The 18,343-nt window shown below is 45.6% G+C and overlaps 1 protein-coding gene across 2 annotated transcripts in view; it reads left to right on the top strand.

The window, feature by feature from the left end:
* The window catches only part of Manba (mannosidase beta), an 83,590-nt gene that overhangs the window by 22,686 nt on the left and 42,561 nt on the right, over window positions 1-18,343 (top strand). For both annotated transcript variants that reach the window (XM_087198730.1, XM_004866302.3), the window contains exons 6-9: window positions 48-223; window positions 1,737-1,847; window positions 15,289-15,440; window positions 17,043-17,160. In XM_087198730.1, the coding sequence (XP_087054856.1) occupies window positions 48-223; window positions 1,737-1,847; window positions 15,289-15,440; window positions 17,043-17,160 (557 nt within the window). The remainder of the gene's footprint in view (window positions 1-47; window positions 224-1,736; window positions 1,848-15,288; window positions 15,441-17,042; window positions 17,161-18,343) is intronic.

An 18,343-nucleotide genomic window follows, 5' to 3' on the forward strand; every position in this document is an offset into this window, starting at 1 on the left:
ATCCTGAGGACTGCAGGGATAATTTTTCTTTTTCTCTTTGTGCTTAGATAGCACTGCCCAGGTGTGGAGTGTTGAAATAGAATCTGCTTTTGACGTTGTCAGCTCAAAGCCAGTCGGTGGTCAGGTGGTCGTGGTCATCCCTAAACTGCACACACAGCAGATGTACAGCCTTGAACTCCAGCCTGGGGAGAGGATTGTTGAGCTCTCTGTGAAAATTAACAAGGTGAGCGCCGGGATTTCCTGAGACACAGGAGGAAAGTAACAGCTGTTCAGCAGAAATGTGTAGAAAGAAGGGACTGGGTATGAAAGAAAAGCTACTTTCTCCGTTTCATTTTCTCCTCTGTTTTTACCCTCTCAGATAGCTTTGTGGGACTGTGAGCCAGGAATGACTTTCCCAATTTCTTAGTGAGGGTTGATACAGTTTCACTGTGTAGTTCAGGCTGGCCTTGAACTTACTATGTAGCTGAGGCTGGCCTTGAACTCACGGTGATCCTCCTGCCCCAGCCTCCCAAGTGGTGGGATTACAGGTCTGTATCACCACACCCCATATGATTTCCCCAAATGTTAAAAGTCAGAAAATGGAGGAAATGTGATTAATTTGGAAACCTTTCCTCTTGAGAGATTGGTAATCTGTTTTTTCTGTTGTAGTTGCAGTATCCTAAATCCAGTGTACATTCTATGGATTATATTTAAGTGCAGTGATTATTTTTGCTATTCTTCAATTATTTTGAGTATTGGTGCCATTGCATGAATTTCCTGGAGAGATGTAAAAGAAATGTCTGCCTCCAGATGGGGAGGGGGTGACAGTCCAGAGAATGACTTGGACAGGTCCTGCTCAGTGAGCAGTTGCCTGTTGGGGTGACTCACGGAGCAGTGACCTCTGAAGTTGCTAACTTCTCCTTGCTGAGCTGTGGGTTTTCTAGGGCACTGATTAAAACAGCAAAAGCAGGATAAGAAGCAGGAGGGGTCCTGTCTTTATCAGGAACTCCACCCATCCCAGGAGCACTGCGTGGTGGCTGTGGACTTGTGCTGCAGTCTGGAACTCAGCCTCAGCCCCAGCAGGGCCACTAAAGACAGGGTGACGTTGGTGCTCCGGGACAGGTCTCATGGGAGGTGCATCCTCTACGTGTGGGTCATGATTCCAAACTCAGGAGCTTTTATGGGTGGAGGGGAGTGGGTTTTACTCCCTTTTTTCCCTAACCCTAGTCCTGGCCCTAACCCCTAAGCCTTAACATTTAACCCTAACCCTAACCCTATCCCCTAACCCCTGACTTCCTCTTCTATTTCTTTGGTTGATAATTGTGAACTGAGAAAGCTGGTCGTGGTGGTGGTGCGGGGGGAGAAATAGCATTCAGTCCTGCCCTGATAGAGTAAGAACTCCTTATCATTTCTAGTTTGGCTGGAAAGAAGAGTCAGCCTTAAAGTCCTATTTTAAGTGTTAAGGATTTAGAATAAGCAAGCTTGGGAATTTGCTTTTCTGCAAATCCCTCTTATTCTGTTCAGTGCATTCCTCTTTGGTGTAAGAGTCTGGGCCAAGCTCTGGGCATGTTGATTTCAGGATAATATCAGGGGATTGGTGTGATTTTGGCTAGTACAGGTAGGGAGATTTGTGCTGTTTTAAAATGTGGAGCTTTCTGTTCTTGATAATATGAGAAACTGATACAATGCTCTGAGTCATACTGCATTTCTGAAAATATACTGCATTATTTTGAGTGGCTAATCTCATTTTTTCAAAGAATATTACTGTGGAAACTTGGTGGCCTCATGGACATGGAGACCAGACTGGGTACAACATGACAGTTCTTTTTGAACTGGACGGAGGCTTACGTATTGAAAAATCTGCTAAGGTAAGTAATACTTTGAATATTTTGTGAAAAAAATTATATTTCTTGTTAAAATGGCAGTACAGATCTTTGAAGGAAAAGAAGCCATAAAACGTATGACTCTACTAGTCAGAGTAGCAGCATTTAAAAGCTTTGTGTGTGAGTGTGTGAGTGTGTGTGTGTGTTTTATGGCTTGCCTTTATATGTCCTCCCGGAGCCCCATATGGTCATAAGTGAGATTTTTTCAGAGGCAGCTGGATCTAGAATGTGTGATGCTGGGATTGATTCATGGTGCGATGCTAGGCTCAAGGGCACTAGGATTAAGGGTTTGAGTGCTGCTCGCCCTAAGTAGCTGGGATAAGAGAAAAGGGGCAGAAAGGCACTGTTAAGGTCCTTTGGTTGCTTGCTTTTGCTGTCTTCTGCTGCCATGAACTATTTCTCCTCTGTGATGCCCCTCTGCCATGCCACCCTGCCTTTGAGCCAGCTGACTATGGACTGAAACCTCTACAAACTGAGCTCAATAAACCTTTCCCCCTTTAACTTTGGGTGTTGGGTATTTTGTTTCAGGAACAAGAAAAGTGACTAAGACAATGTGTGTGTGTACTGTATTTTTAACTGAGTCAGACTTTACATATCATTTTGTCAATAGATATTCTCCTTCAGTACTTTTTCTTTTCTGTTCTTTTCATGGTGCTGGGAGCTGAACTCAGGGGCTCCTTGCTAAGCAAGCACCCTACCACTGAGCCACACCCCCAGCTTTTGTGCTTTCAATTGTACTTGCTTATATCCAAGTAATACATATGTGTAATTTTAAAGCTCACACATTACTAGAAGGCTCATATGAAAAAACAGGTTCCTTTGCTCACCTCTTCCTATTCCTATTTCCTAATTCCCAGAACCAAAAATGTTAACTTCTACTTATTTCTTTTGCCATTCGTCTTCTTTTCCCCAAATACCTGCATCTGCTATACTAAGCCAGGAAGTATTTCCATCCTGAGACAGTGGGCTTTTCGAAGGGATGAATGACATTGGTGTTTAACAAAGGTTGTGTAGTTTGGATTGGAAGAATGGTGCTATGGTTTCAATATACAATGTCCGCCAAAAGTCTCCTGTGTTCAGAGGTGGGGCTTTTGGGAGGTGATTGGAGCATGGGATTGCTGTACTTATCAGTGGGTCCATCCATTTATGTGTTCATGGCTGACCTCTGTGAGAGGTGGGGCCTGGTTGAAGGAGATGGGTCACTGGGGTGTGACTTGGAAGGGTGCATTGTTGTCATCAACTCCTCCCTTCTCTCTCTCTGCTTCCTGGCTGCCATGGGTTGAGCAACTTTCCTACACTTTCCACCAGGCTGTTTCTGTCTTGGATCCAGCCAACCATGAACTGAACCCTCTGAAATAATGAGACACAATAAATCAGACTCATGAGGTTTCAGCTGAGAAAGAGGGCGCTCTTGGGAATTGGACTAGAGGCAATGAATTTTACATTCTGGCAAAGAACTTGTCACATTTTGCTCCTGTCTTGAGACTGCTGAAGGCTGAGTTTAAGGGCTATGAACTCATTGATCTGGTGGAGGAAATTTCAAGGCAACCTAGTGTTCAGGGGATGGCACGAGTACTTCTGACTGCTTTTAGTCAGTTTTATAGTGAGAATCAGGTACAAAAAGCAGAGCAGAAAATTTTGAAAATCTTGTTTTGGCCAGAAAAGAAAGAGACGGAAAGTTGGGACAAGAGAGCTGAAGTTGCAGAAGAGGTTGGTAGCATTAAAAAGAAACTAAGTCCTTTGCACAGGGACAAGAAGATGGCTCAAGGACGTCCCAGAAATCAGCAAGACCTCACCCATTGCAAGCTCAGTGGTGCAAAAGCGTAAAAGCTTCCCTGTGTGGGGAGAGCTCCTGGGACTTCTGCTTGAGAAGGGCCTCCTAGGGAATTGTTTCTTTGGGATTCATCTCACAGTGCTCAGCCATCTGGGGATTCAGTGGCTGCTACAGTCATGGTCCAAGGGGGCCAGGCTACTGCTCGTGTTGGTGACAGAGTTTGATGTCATCCACATGATGCTGTTTTTTTCTTTTTCTTTTTGGTACCATGGATTGAATTCAGGACCTTGCGCTTGTGAGGCAGGCCCAGTGCCACTGAACTAGATCCCCGGCCCTAACATGATGCTGGTTTTACTGGCATGCAGAGTGAAGAGTAGTAGGGTCATAGAGGCTCCCACCCAGATTTTAAAGAAGGCCCAGGAGGCCAGAAGAGGAGAGATTCTGCCCTAGGCAAGGTTGTTGATACTAGAGTGAGTCACTGAGGAACATTCTGAAATGTTCTTGCAGTGGGAACTTTGAAATAATGTTTTTGCTTATTTGTTCATTTGACTAGAGGTGATTAGATTGAATGATCTTTTAGTCCTCCCCATACATCTAAAATTGCCCAATACTGGAAACTTGAATAATGTAAGAATTTGGGCTCATTGTAAGTTTCAGAATCATTGCGTGCTTTCAAAATTAAAATAAAAAGTATAGGTCCATGCCAAATTTGGTGAGAGAGAGATGATATCAAATTCATCCTTTTTTCCATCCAGCGTGGTTCTTCCAGGGAGTTTTAATTGCTCGTCAATCCTAAACTGCCAAGTCTTTTTTGATGATTTCAGATTTGCCCGAGTTTCAGCCAGCAGTCATCCACATCCCTGCCATCTATATCTGCTTCCTGGCTGGAGTCCCTTAGTCTTACTTCTTTCTAGCTCTTCTCTAGGGCTAATGTGCCAGACTGGGATTTCTTTTTATGCTTTATTGATTGTGAAATGTAAGACACATACAGAAGATAAACAGAATATAAGTGAGAAGCTTAATGGATTATCAGAAAATGAACTTGTATAATTGTCCTCCCAATCAAGAAGTAGACACTGGCTCCTTGGAAGTTCCCCCAGTGGGCCGCCCTGTCACCGCCCACCTCCTCCCCCACATCCAGTATCCTTATGTCGCACACTGGTTTATTGTCACCTGTGTTCAAGTTTTCTGTGCACGGGACCATCATGTCCGTGGCATTTTGGTATGTTGTGAGTAGTGGTGGTTTGCATGTTTCCACTGTAGTATAATATTCCATTGTCTGATTAGTCCACTCATGACACTTGGACCATTTCCAGCTTGGCTCTTCCATGTAATGCTGCTGTGACCATGACTGATAGACCCCTGGGAGCACACCTGCTCTCACCGGCGTTCAGCTGTGTAAACAATGCTCAGCTGCTTTCCTAGGTATCAGCTGAGACTCACCCTTACTCACCTGTTCACTGACACTGGGCAGTGTGTCAGATGGGACTGTACACACTGTCTCCTCATCACTAGCACCTCCTTATCTCACCCATGTTATTCTTGTTTCTGGATGGCTTTATTGTAACCTGGCCTTGGTTCATGCAGGAATATTTCTTTTGTGTGTGCAGGAGATCAAAGCCAGGTCCTCACACAAACTAGGCAATTGTTCTACCACTGCGGTACATCTCCAACCCCAAAATACTCCTGTTTTTGAAATATGTCATTGAAATATATCTTGCTTGCTTCTCTTCCACATGTATTTTATTTTTTTCTTTACCATGTCACAAGACAGCAGCTCATTTAACGAAGACAAAGGCCTTGGGGATTGGGTGCAGCTCCTGCGGCAGAAATGTATGGATCCTAAAAAAGGCAGCTCTGTAGAGACGAGAAGGGACTGACTGCATTTCCTCGTGAACATGGAGGAATACTTTGATGGCTGAAATTCTTTTTAGTATTGAAAGGAGAGTGCCATGGTTTGAATGTTTGTTCCCCAGAATTCCCAACTTGGAAAGTTAATCCCCAGGGTTCTGTGTTGGAGCTGTTTGGAGGGGGCCCACAGGGAGTGATGAGGTTGTAGGGTGGCCCATGACGGCGTTAGTGGTGTTGTAAGAAGGAGAGGGGAGCTGGGATTGCGGCTCAGTGGTTTGCCTAGCATGTGTGAGGCCCTGGGTTTGATCCCCAGCTCTGAAAAAAAGAAAGAAGAGAAGGGGGAGAAGAAGGAGGAAAGAAGAGTCTCAAGCTTGCTCTCTCACTTGCTCTGTCCCCCTCTGTGGCATCACAGAGCATCATAGTCACTCTCCTGTCACTGGGACACAATCTGCAGCTTAACAGAGGAGAGGTTATTTGGGCTCTCAGTTTCAGTGGGTTTAGTTCATGTTTGGCTGGCTTCAGGGTAGCAACAGCCGGGTGGAGATGCGTCCTGGCAGTCAGGAAGCAGAAGAAGGGAGGAGCAGGACAAGAATGCACCCTCTAAGCCCCATCCGCCCAGCCCTGCCCCTTCACAACACAGTTGGCCATGAACTCATGGGTGGATGGGTCTGCGGGTGAACACAGCACCCTGTGATCCAGGCACCTTCCCAGAGCTCCACCTCTGGACACACGTTCTAGACCTACACATAACACGAGGACGTCGCTGCCGAGTGGTAACATGGCAGTGAGGTCCACACAGGTGCTCTGTGAGTGACTGGACACAAGTGTGTGCTCTGAGCCTCCCCAGCCTCCAGAAACCTGAGCTAAATAAACCTCTGTTCTTTTTTGCGGTACCAGGGATCGAACTCAGGACCTTGCTCTTGGAGGCAGGCACAGCACCACTGAGCTACATCCCTGGCCCCAATAAACCTCTGTTCTTGATAAATTACCCAGCTTCAGGGATTTTGTTTAGCAACAGGAAAAGGACTAACAAAAGTGACTTTGGAGCAATGGTTTAAGCATGAAAGGAGGTCATGGGAAAATCAGCAGGTGCTTTAAAAATTAAAGTCATGATGTCAGACATCCTGCCAACAAATCATTGCAGGAGAGAACCTTCGACTGTGAGTCTGGGAAAGTCCACTTCATTAGTTTGGGAAGCCAGTTAGATTTTTTAATAAAAGAGAATGCTTTGTGTGTAAATGGGAGGAGAGAGACCAGTCTACGATGATGGAAGAAGAGTTCTGAATGGTCACTGCTTTTGCCGTTTCTGCCCAGTTAACCCAGGTTTGAGTTTTATCCTGCTAATTGATTATGCTTAACCAACTAGGTAATGTGCACTAATGGGATAATAAGTATTTTGGAATGACCGGGCTGGGGATTTAGCTCAGTGGCTCTGCGACTGCCTTGCAAGTGCAAGGTCCTGAGTTCAATCCCTGGTACCACACACACACACACACACACACACACACACACACACACACACACAAATTTGGAGTGCCAATTATGGTTTGCTTTTCTGAAAAAAATAGGAAACCAATTCATTGATATCTCTCTTTATCATAACTTATTTTTTAAGCCTCCCAAATGTTCCCTATATATTCTCTAGTACTCTATTAGCTAGATTTTTTTTTTTAGACAGGATCTCACTATGTAATTGAACCTGGCCTTGAACTCATTATGTAACCCAGGCTGGCCTCAACCTCATAGCAATCCTCCTGCCTCAGCCTCCCAAGTGCTGGGATTACACACATGCACCACCACGCCTGGCTCCCAAGCAATTCTTAATGCACAAAATCATTCTTATTATTTAGAATATTTAAGGAGTGTTTCCGTACTGAGCATTTGCAGCAGTTGTGAAGTGTATCTCCTTCCATGGTAGCTTCTTAGGCCTGTCAAAGCGAATTATAAAGATTGAGAAGCTTAAAACAAGAAGAGCTTGTTCTCTCCCAGTTCTGGGGGCTGGACGTCAAATCCGAGGCACCAGCAGAGCCATGTTGTCGGAAGACTCCAGGGAGGAATCCTTTTCTTTCCACTCTACTTCTCGTTGCTGGCAATCCCTGGCATTCCCTGGGTTATAGCTTCCCCGCTCCCCATCATCACAGGGCCTTGTCCTTCTTAGAAGGACTCCGGTCAGGGCCTGCTGTGACCTCACTTGACTGAGCATATCTGCAAAGACCCTGTTTCCAAATGAAGTCACATTTTCAGTGTCCAGGTGGACATGAATTTTGGGGGCACACGTGAAGCGCCGTGCACCCTCCTTCTTCCTGTCGAAAGTGTAGAGTCTCCAAATGGAGAGGACCATGAGAGCAACTCACCTGGGTGCAGCGGAAAGTAGGTGCACTGCATGTAGCCACAGACTGGCTTGTTTATTTTTTTAAAAATTCTGTGTATTAGCAGGCATAAATAATGCCAGAAATCGCAGCTGCCCCAGGTCCATGAAGACTTCTCTCATGCAGTCATTTGAGAGTGAGTTGGTAACAATTTGTTTCAGCTTTGATCATAGTTGGTGTCTCCAGTTCTTGCTTTATTATGTATTTTTATACCTGAAGTAGTTAGTGATAAACAACAGTATCAGAGTAATTACAAACAGGAAGAAACTCTCAGTGTGTGTTACTTCAACTCTGTCAGTCTCTGTGATGGCTTGGAGTTACATTTGTGTTTAAAATTTAAGATGGGGACAGTGGGATACGTAAGACATCACATGTAAAATAGTGCTTGGTTCAGCGCAAGCTTTTGTTTGTATATGGAAGAGTCTGCTGATTTTTTTTTTTGGTACTGGTGATTGAACTCAGGTCCTTGCGCTTGTGCAGCAGGGGGCGAAACCACTGAGCTAAATCCCTGGCCCGAGTCTGCTAATTTTAGTAGCATCTTTATAATTGACATTTAGTCCTTTAAAATTGTTGTTTTAAAGCTAAAGAAAGAAAGTAAAACGTGTCCATGGTATGCTTCCTAGAGGTGGGCCTGAGCTTGAGATCTCGTGAGCTACACTGTAGCAGCTTTGAGCAGATCAGTGGCCCCGCTGGTCACGTGGCTCCCTCTAGAGATGATGAGCTGGAGCCGAGAAGTAACCAGTTTTTCCGGACCCACAGAAGATACCTCAGAGCACCTGAGCAGCGTTCCTGCCGAGGTCCAAATTGCTTTGTGTGTGGTCAGCACCCACTGGGGCGTTACTCTCTTTTTCCCTGGTGTAGTTTTAGATGTGGTTAATCAGATATGAACATATTGAAAATAGTCTGAATCTGTCTTGAACAGTGGATCGTGAAATACCAAATCTTAAAACATCTGCTTTGAAGCCCAGTGTGTGGTGTGTGCTTGTAATGCGGCACTTAGGAGCCTGAGGCGGGAGGATCACAAACTTGAGGATAGCTTGGGCAATCTAGCAAAACCTGCTCTCCACATAGGACATAAAAAGGGGTGGGATGTAGCTCAGTGGTACAGTGCATGGTAGTGTTGCAACTGGCAGGGGATCTGTGAGGAAGGGGCCTTGGGGTCCCCCATAATGACCCTCTGCCTCTCTTCAGGTCCTTGCTCTCACTCTGGTGAAGAATGAAGGAGTGGAGCTCTTAGCGGAAAGTAGGGGAGTCCAGACTGATACAGTGCAAAGCAAAAGTTTATCTGAAGTGTGGCCAATGCAGAGAAAGCAGGAGAGAAGCTGTCTTAACAGCAGAGTGCTGCCACAAGACTGGGGGCATCCACTCGGGATGCCCAGTGTATGGGACATGTCCCTACCTAGAGGGGCAAACCCTTACATTGGTTGGTGTGGGCCGGGCCATTTGGGGACTTAGCCTTTGTTTCTGGGAGGGAGACAAGGGCAGCATACAGCAAACATGAGTAAGACTTTCATGAGGATACAATAGGGCACACTTTCTCAAGTACATGGAACAGGGTAAGCAGGTGATGATCTTACAGTCCTCAGCCACACATGAGCATGTGATGATTTTGCAGCGTTAGTCATCTGTGTTGTCTCCTGGGATTTTATGTCCCTCTCATCTGCCCTGACAGTAGACTCAAAATGACCATGAGAAGTAAATGTTTTGAATTGATTCAGGAAGTTGAGACAACAACAAAAATGCAACTAAAGACTCATGAAAGAGGACTTCCAGAACTGCATCAGAAAGTAGCAAGACGCCTGCCTGGCAAGCGTAAGGTCCCGAGTTCGATCCCTGGCATGAAAAAAAAAAGTGAACCTTCTTCGGGCCGGGGATTTAACTCAGTGGTTCTGGCGCCTGCCTCGCAAGCGCAAGGTCCCAAGTTCGATCCCTGGTACCAAAAAAAAAAAAAAAAGAAAGTAGCAAGAATCCTGGGATGAATGTGGGTTTTTTTTGGTACGTATCAAACGCAGGACCTTGCACTTGTGAGGCAGGCTGCGTTTGCTATATTTTTTGATCACATCTCACGCACTAGATACACATCTGGTTCAAAGATTTCAGATAATCACGTGCATGCTGATCTGCTAGGCGGTCTCACCCGGGCCTGTTTACTGAGCACTTGTGGTGGAGGCCCTGCGCCTGTTTTCTTGTGATTCTGCACGTTCAAGCACTTTCAGAGCAAAGAGAGAAATTTGGTGTTTGCCTGTCTCTAAAAGTGTGTGGCAGTAGGTGTGAAATGGTTTTAGAAGGGATAATGTTTGCCTCTGTTTAGAAATAAGTAGTCTATGGTTGAGAAGAGAATTCCTGTTTTGAAAATCTAGTGATTCCGGCAGCTTCTGAGGTGTCTGATTACCAGCAGCTGAGCAGCGCAGTCTGTGAATGATGATTCACTGCAGTGGAATCTGTGTGGTCCCCAGAGAGAGAAACTGGAGGAGTGCGGGATTTGCTGATCGGTCTCGCAGCCCTGAGGACCTTTCCATGGGGGCTCTGAAAGCAATCCTCTTATTTTAAAAATGAAATCTTTATGAAGCCAATAAAGCATGGATCTGAGGAGGAGCAAATAGCACCTGTAATAAGAAAATTGGAAGTTAAAAAATTTTAAGTTCAAACTGCTTGATTTTCACATTTTTTAGGTTCTTGGTGTTTATACTTTTTGCCTGCCTCTAGATGATAATTTGTTTTGTAGGGCTGTTTAAAATCTCATCGGAAGATGATAATTACCTCCAATGTGGATGCAAATTTATCACTCCTGGGTGATTTCCAAAAAACCCTGTCAGAGCCCATATTTTGTCGGAAGTGAAATACCTGTCATAGAAGGCTTTTCCTGTGCATGACCTGTCAAGACCCCTGAGGGACAGGTTAGACCCCTGCCCAGGAGGGCGGGGGCTGCTGGTCACTGCTGCCCCGTGGAGGGGTGCTGGCTGCTGGCATAGGCTTGGCTTGGACCCTGGTTGTACAGTTCCACTTCGGGACCTGGGAGACAGGGAGAGATATCTTCTCACAAGAAAGTTGCAAAGATGAGAAAAACATGTTAAATGTGTTGTGTTTAAGGTTAGTGCTGTTTACAGCCTTAATAGAGAGTGAGAGACAAATTTATTCTTTTTCTTACATTACTGATGCCCCAATTTTTTTTGGACTCAGAAGTACTTAACACAAAAAGTACTGAGCCCCAGGAAATGCTCTGTGGGCTATAAGTTACTAGTGTTTGCCTCAGTAAATATTTAGACTGCGAATTAAATGTTTGTGTATCCATTTAAACTTGCCATACTAAGCTCATTATGTTAGTAGGTTTGAATTGTTTTATGAAAAATAAAAATACAAAACAGAAAATTCAGTGTGGATAATGACACTGTTTTACACATTTGCAAGTCCTTTCGGTGTTTTAAAAATGAGTAGATCCTCATCTCCATCTCGACCCAATTTGCAAAGTGCTGTTCTGATGGAAACTTCAGAAGATTTGACTCACACAGCTCCGTGGCTGGAGGAGGGAAGCATGGCACTGTCCTTTCAGGGTGATCTTTGGTTGCCATGGCCTCCGCAGGTGGTGGCTTCTTACGTGTGAGCGCTGTGTGCTCTGCAGCCGGTCTGTGAGCTTCTGCTCCACGACCTTGAATATGTGGGTCTCTCTTGCACTTTTTTTTTTTGATACAGGGGATGGAACTCGGGATCTTTCACTTGCAAGGCAGGTGTCTGAATGACTGGGCTAAATCCCCAGCCCCTCGCTTGCACTTTTAATGGACCCCTTCTCCCTGTGGGATCCTGCAGGGTAATGCACTGGTTCTTTGAGAAAGGCCCGCCTCCTGTGAGTTACGAATCCTCTGGATGTGGAAGCCCTTCACCCTTCAGTGTCTGGCCTCGCCTGTTCATCTGAAAGGTCCTCAAGTGCCTGGTGCTCACTAGCTCTGGGCGTGGATCTGTCTCTGAGTTTCACTTGATGGCTTGAGTCTCCTCACGGGATACCAGATGCTGCCATGTTCTCTGGGGGTGAAGGGCTTGCTTCATTCCCTTCTGAGAAAACACCTGCATAGATCTGTTCCGAATACCTGGAGTCTGCCCACAGTCTCCTCTTGAGGGAAAGGAGTCCCCGAGCAGCACGCCTGCCTCAGCTTTCTGCTGGACAGTGGGGGCTGCTTCTCCTGGACGCGGCCCTGCAGGTGCCCCGTGTCCTTCCTGGCCAGCCCCTGCGGTCACAGAGCTTGGATGCCACTGAGCTTGGATGTGGTGCCGTTGTCCTCTTGCTGCTGTGCATCCCAGGCTCAGTTGCAGCTCCCCTGGTTCCTGCAGGGCCTGGGCTTCCCGCTGGGCTGTTCTCAGGGGAGCCTGGAGTCTCAGGTGCTCAGTCTGTGGGTGCCCAACTCTTCTCAGGTTTGGGGAAAAAGCGTCACCCAGAAGAAGTTCGTCAGTGACTTACTGCGCCAGCAGCGGAGCAGTGCCAGCCAGCAGCAAGGCATGGGGTTGTGTGTGAGGCGGAGGAGACAGACACGGGTCCACACTGCAGGCAGAGACCCTGAAGGCAAGGCTGCGCTCCGTCTACACATAGGTTCCCAGCTCCCGTGTCCTGCCCAGCCTGCGCAGGCAGCTGGCACTTTATCCATTCACTGTCGGGGGACAGGGGTCCGTGCCTGTTGTTTTGCTGGTTTGAAAAATGTAATAAATAATGTTTGGTTTTTCAAGAGCTTCTTGTGTCAAGTTTAAAATACTTGATTTCCTCTTTCTTGTTGTGTGCACTGTTTGTCTCAGAATGATACCACCTGTCCACTGTGGCCTGTGGAAGATACAGTAGGGTAATTTTTTTTTTTTTTCATTTGGTATGGCACTGGGAATTGAACCTAAGGCCTTCACACAGAGCTGTATCTCCAGTCCTTTTTTATTTTGAGACAGGGTCTTGCTAAGTCACTAAATTGGCCATGCTGGACTTGAACTTGGAATCCTCCTGCCTCAGCCTCCCAGAATGCTGGGATTCTGGCCTGTATTACCGTGCCTGTGAACTATTAACATCTATAAGGCTGAAGGAAAGATAGCGTTCATCATCATTCTATTTCTTTCTTTCTTTTTTTTTTTTTGGTAATGGGGATCGAACTTGGGTCCTTGCACTTGCGCAGCAGGCAGCGAAACCAACATTCTATTTCTTAATTGTAATTTTACCTGGTTTCTTTCAAATAGATTCTTTCCTTCCATGAGTCAAAAGATTCTATTACATGTTTCATTTTTTTCAGCATTTTAGATGTGATCAATAACAATTGTAGATTGAGAATTTGTCTTGTAATTGCATTTTGTTGTTGTTGTTGTTTTGTTTTTTGACTCAGGGTCTCACTCTGTAGTTCAGGCTGACCTCAAACTCAGTGATCCTCCTGCCTCAGCCTCCTGAGTGCTGGGATTACAGGCGTGCACCAAAACACCCAACTTTATCCCACTTTAACAATTCATCTTTAAATTAGAAAAAGTGTATTATAAATAAGATTTCTTTTTGAATGAGATAAAATATTAAACTCTAAAATGAGTTTTAGTTAAAATTGAGTTTTAAGTAAAGGTCTTTCTGTGACTAAAGTACCAGCACCCAGTCTTCCCATGCGCCTGTGTGCGGTGCAGGGGAAACTGAGGCGCGAAGTAAGGATCTGTTGAACAAGTGTGAGGTCACGGAGATTGGCAGCTCAGAGAGCAGAGTGTAAGTACTGAGAAGAGCTGAGTTCATCTCTTGCAGAGCACCTTTTCTTTTTTAAAAATTTTATTTATTTTTATTAGTCTGTGTTTGCAGTACATGAAGTCTGCACTCCTCGTGTGGCATTGGTACATGTGCAGAACACACCTTCATTCCTTTCTTCGTCCCCCTCTCTCCCCTCCCTCCCTCTCCCGGTCCCTTTCCCATCTGAGAAGGCTCCATATCCCCGTTTCCTATTATCTGTCTTTTATTTTGCCCTGTATTTATCCTTTGGGTTTCTCATATAAGAGAAACAAGGTGGTGTTTAAGCTCGTGTGTCTGATTCATTTCACTTAACGTTGTGGTCGCAAGGTGCATCCATTTCCTACACATGACTCAAGTTTATCCTTCTTTATGGCAGAGTAGTGCTCCACTGTGTGTAAATACCACATTTTCATTATCCACTTATCTTTCAGTGGACAAAACATCATTTTACACCCCAAACCTCCACCTCAAACAGAGCACAAGCAGTTAGGGGCTGACGATGATTCACACATCCGTATTCTCTGGAAAACTGCACTGATGAGAGAGACAAGAGAGGAGAGGGGAGGGGCAAGTTCGGAGGTCCAGGACCCCTGGGCCCCCAGGGCCACACTTAGAGAACCACAGTGTGGACGTCACAGCTCTGGACGCCAGGAGCCTGCTTTGTCCTCAAGCGGGTGTGGTGACTCCGGGTCTGGCCCCGCCCCCAGCCCTGTCTCCTCGTGACCTTAAGGGCGGCACCTTTAGTCGGGTCCCCTCACCCCGACAGAGGCTGTGAGAAAGGGAGGGCGTGCTGCCTCCCTTATGCGGAACGGCACGGAGTTCTCAGGAGGCGGAGTGCGACTTGGCTCCTGTCCTGTGCTGGCCCTGGTCCGGGCCGAGGCTGAGGACGACACAGCCCGTGCCAAAGCCAGGCGGGCTTCTCGGGCCCTGCTGCTGTGCCGCCTGTGGGAACACTCGGCTCAGCGTGTCTGGGCGGCGTGGCCCGTGTGCCATCTTACCTTGTCCGCTTCGCGCATGGCAGGCGCCTGCAGTCGGCGATCCAGGCTCGGGCCGCGGGGTTCATGTGAGTCTTGGGGTTCAGTGTCCCTGGGACAGGGTGACTGTAGAGCTATGTGCCGGGAAGATTGGCACATTGCTAGTTATGAAGCCTGCATGTTTCTTTGACGCTAAGGTGCACATTTTAATAACGCTGGAATGAGAATGTGTTTTTCAGTGGACGATGCATTAGTTTAACTGATGGCGTTTTCTATTTTTGTGAAAAAGAATCCATTTTCGATTTTGAAACGTTACCTTCATGTCTGCTTCTTTTTCTCCCATAATTACTGATGCCTCTTTCACAGGGAAGATAACAATATATTTTACTCTTAATTGTTTGTATATTTTTCTTTTGAAAGAGAGTAATAAACTATATATTTTCTGAAATTTGCATTTCCACGTGAATTACTTTGTAGTAAATAAGAACATGAATATTAAACTCCACCGATTAAGTATTTAAAAAGCAGACTTCCTTTTTTACAATGAGTTTGCTGATACTCTTTTTAAAAAAATAATATCAAGTTAGTATGAGATAATTATTTTATTAATTAATCTTTTTTTTTTGGTACTGGGTATCGAACTCAGGACCTTGCACTTGCAAGGCAGGCACGGTGCCACTGAGCTACATCCCTGGCTACTGATGTCCTTGATGATGTTTGATTCTTTTTGCGACAGGTTTATTTCCGGACGGTGGAGCTTGTAGAAGAGCCCATCAAGGGGTCTCCGGGGCTGAGCTTCTACTTCAGAATCAACGGCTTCCCAGTCTTCCTGAAGGGCTCCAACTGGATCCCGGCAGATGCGTTCCAGGAGAGGGTAACCCCGGACGTGTAAGACACCAGCCTTCCTTTCTTGTTCCCCTTTTATGAAAGCCCCACCGAGTTGAAGCGAACTTCTTTTTGCTTGCTTTAGTCCTGGGAGAAAGAACTGAGAGGCAGCATGGGATGGATTCTAGGATGACGTCAACTTCAGGGTGCACAGGACTTCGCAGCCTGAAATTCCGTTCTTCCGGCTGCTTGAGACCCCCGAAGCTGTCCTGTGTTTAGAAAACTATTACATATTTACTCTGGATAAACAAGACAATGACGAAGTGACATTGTGGATTGTGAGTCCTAGAAGAGAAAAGATTACATTCAACAGTTTCCCCAGAATGCCTTGAATATATTTAAAAAATTTAATTTTTATTAGATATGTTTGCAACACATAATGATTACAAATTCATCATGGGGAGTTGGTACAGTTTGGAGCATGGATTTGAGAGTTAGAAGCTCGTGTTTGTCTTTTTGTGTAAGACTTGTCTTTTATGAAAGAATTTAAAAAGTCTCGGGGTGGGAGCAGGCAGAGGTGAGGAGGGGACATGCGGGGTGGAGCTGGGGCAAGCTTGGCCACGCCAGGCATTGCGTGGTGCTGTCCGCGGGCTTCCTGAGAGGTGAGGGGCTTTAGCTGCCCTTGACTCGGAAACAAACCAGAAAAGGTGGCTAACTGTGCAAAATGGTGGACCCGTTAATTTGCTTCCTGTGGTTACCTTGTAATTAACTACATGTCCACCATGAGATCACATTCTATACCTTAAATATATACAACAAAACATTTTAAAAAATAAAACCAAAGTAAGTCATAAAACATTGTGGATCTAGAAAAAAACTAAAGTATTTTTCTGAGGTCTTGAGAATAGATCTTTCGATGAAAACATTTTCTAATTGGATATATAAATTATCGTATTTGTGACAGTGAAACTAAACTATGTGAAGTGAAAATAAACACATTTTACCTTATTAAGATCAGTAATAGTTTAACTTATTTACAAAAATGTACATGTGCATTGTATATTATTTGGTGTTTAGAATGCAAATGTGGTTAATAACTAAATCCTAATTTGGCTAAAACCAACCTGTAGAAATTTCCTTTTTTAAAATGTATATATTAAAAAAAAGTATATATTATTTTAGATTTCATAAGAAAATGAAATTCTCAGCTGGGCATGGTGGTGCATGCTTATAATCTCCTCACTCTGGGAGGCTGAGGCAAGGGGATTGCGTGTTAGAGGTTTGTGAGACCCTGTCTCAGAAAATTAAAAAATAGGCTTGGATTTTGTCTTACTGCTTGAGGTGGTTCTGTAAAATGAACATGCCTCCTGAGGTTTACTCAGGAATAAAAATGGTTTACTCCCTAGGAAAAAATATAAAAAATAGTTTTAAAAGCAGTGTAGCATTGCTAAAAACTTAGAAAAATGGTGTCACTGATAATTTTTCAGTTTCCTTTATGTGATACAATTGATGTGTGAATTGTTTTACCTCCCTTCTTTTCATTAGCATTATATACAAATCATGGTTTTCCAAGTGTGCTTTTCCAACAGATTGGAAATGTTTTAGAAGTTTCCCTTAATGTCCCGAAATGTCCAAATGGGCCTTGTTTTGCCGCGTTCTCCTCAGGCTGCGGCTCCTTCTGCAGTCGGCTGTGGACGCAAACATGAACGCAGTGCGAGTGTGGGGAGGTGGCATCTATGAGCAGGATGCCTTCTACGAGCTCTGCGACGAGCTGGGGGTCATGGTGAGTCCCGGGTGGGGCCTCTGGTGTCTCGGGGGCGCCGGCGGTGGTGACCCATGGTGACCCCCATCTTGTCCATGTGACTCATGGTAAACCCAGAGCCACTGCTGGTAGTGGGTATCGGAGTTGTCTGCTTATTCCAGGTCGAGACCTGTTATGCATGTGGGTTCTATCTAAGTATCTCTCTACCTACACTTCCTTTGTGATCCGTGGGTATGCATAATAGGAGAAAATAAAATACTAAAACAGTGCAGCTCTAAGGAGCTTTGATCCTCCAGAGAGGGAGTCTGCTAAAGTGGGGTAGAGGAGAGGCATGCTCAGCACTGCCCCCGACCTGCTGTCCCTGTGTCCTGAGCAGGTGAGGGCTGAGCAGAGGGGACTTCGGTCCTCCGTGTCTTCCCTGGGTCCCAGGACCCCTCGGACACTGCAGCCCTTCGTGTGGGGTGGTGGAGAGGCTGCATCTCACCCCTGTCACCGTCCCAGCACTTCATACAGACTCCCGTGACGGGAGTGTTGTGTCGATCATTGTATTGTGTAGGGAAAGGTAATGTGAAAAGTGTACGTGCTCAGGATGATGTGATTTGATTTTTTCTTTTAAATATTTTTATCTACAGTTGGTTGCATTGAAGGATGCAGAGTCTACGGATATGGAGGGCAGTGGCCTGTGGCTCCCATTCTGACATCATAGGGGCCACGCACAGTGCTGTTGTCGCAGGGCTTAGTAATAGTCATGGTCCTGCTGACCAATGTGAGGGTCTGTGCGGCCTTGCCCTGGCTGCTGTGCCCTTACTTTATTATTTTATTATCTTCACGCCCACCCACCTCTGTCCACATTTACAGATGAGGGGGATGGCATAGCACGTTAGGAACCTCACTCCTACCCGGCCTTCACCCTTGATGGAGAAGGTGCTGGGGAAGCGGCTGCTTGGGCTGTGATTTTAACCCCAAGTGCAGCCTCTGAGGAGGGACTTCGTGGCTTCATTCCTAAACTGGACTAAAGCAGAAAATCAGGTCCTCTGTGAACCAAGTGTCACGATGTGTGGTGCACACACCTGGAATCCCAGCTACTTGGGAGGCAGAGGCAGGAGGGACCCCAAGTTTGAGGCCAGCCTGGGCAACTTAGTGACTTAGTAAGACCTTGTTGCAAAAAAAAAAAAAAAAAAAGAATAAATAAAATAATGCATTG

This window comes from Heterocephalus glaber, unplaced genomic scaffold (assembly GCF_053883595.1).
Source record: "Heterocephalus glaber isolate CG9 unplaced genomic scaffold, H.glaber_assembly_v1.0 deba00001688, whole genome shotgun sequence".
Lineage (NCBI taxonomy): Eukaryota > Metazoa > Chordata > Mammalia > Rodentia > Bathyergidae > Heterocephalus > Heterocephalus glaber.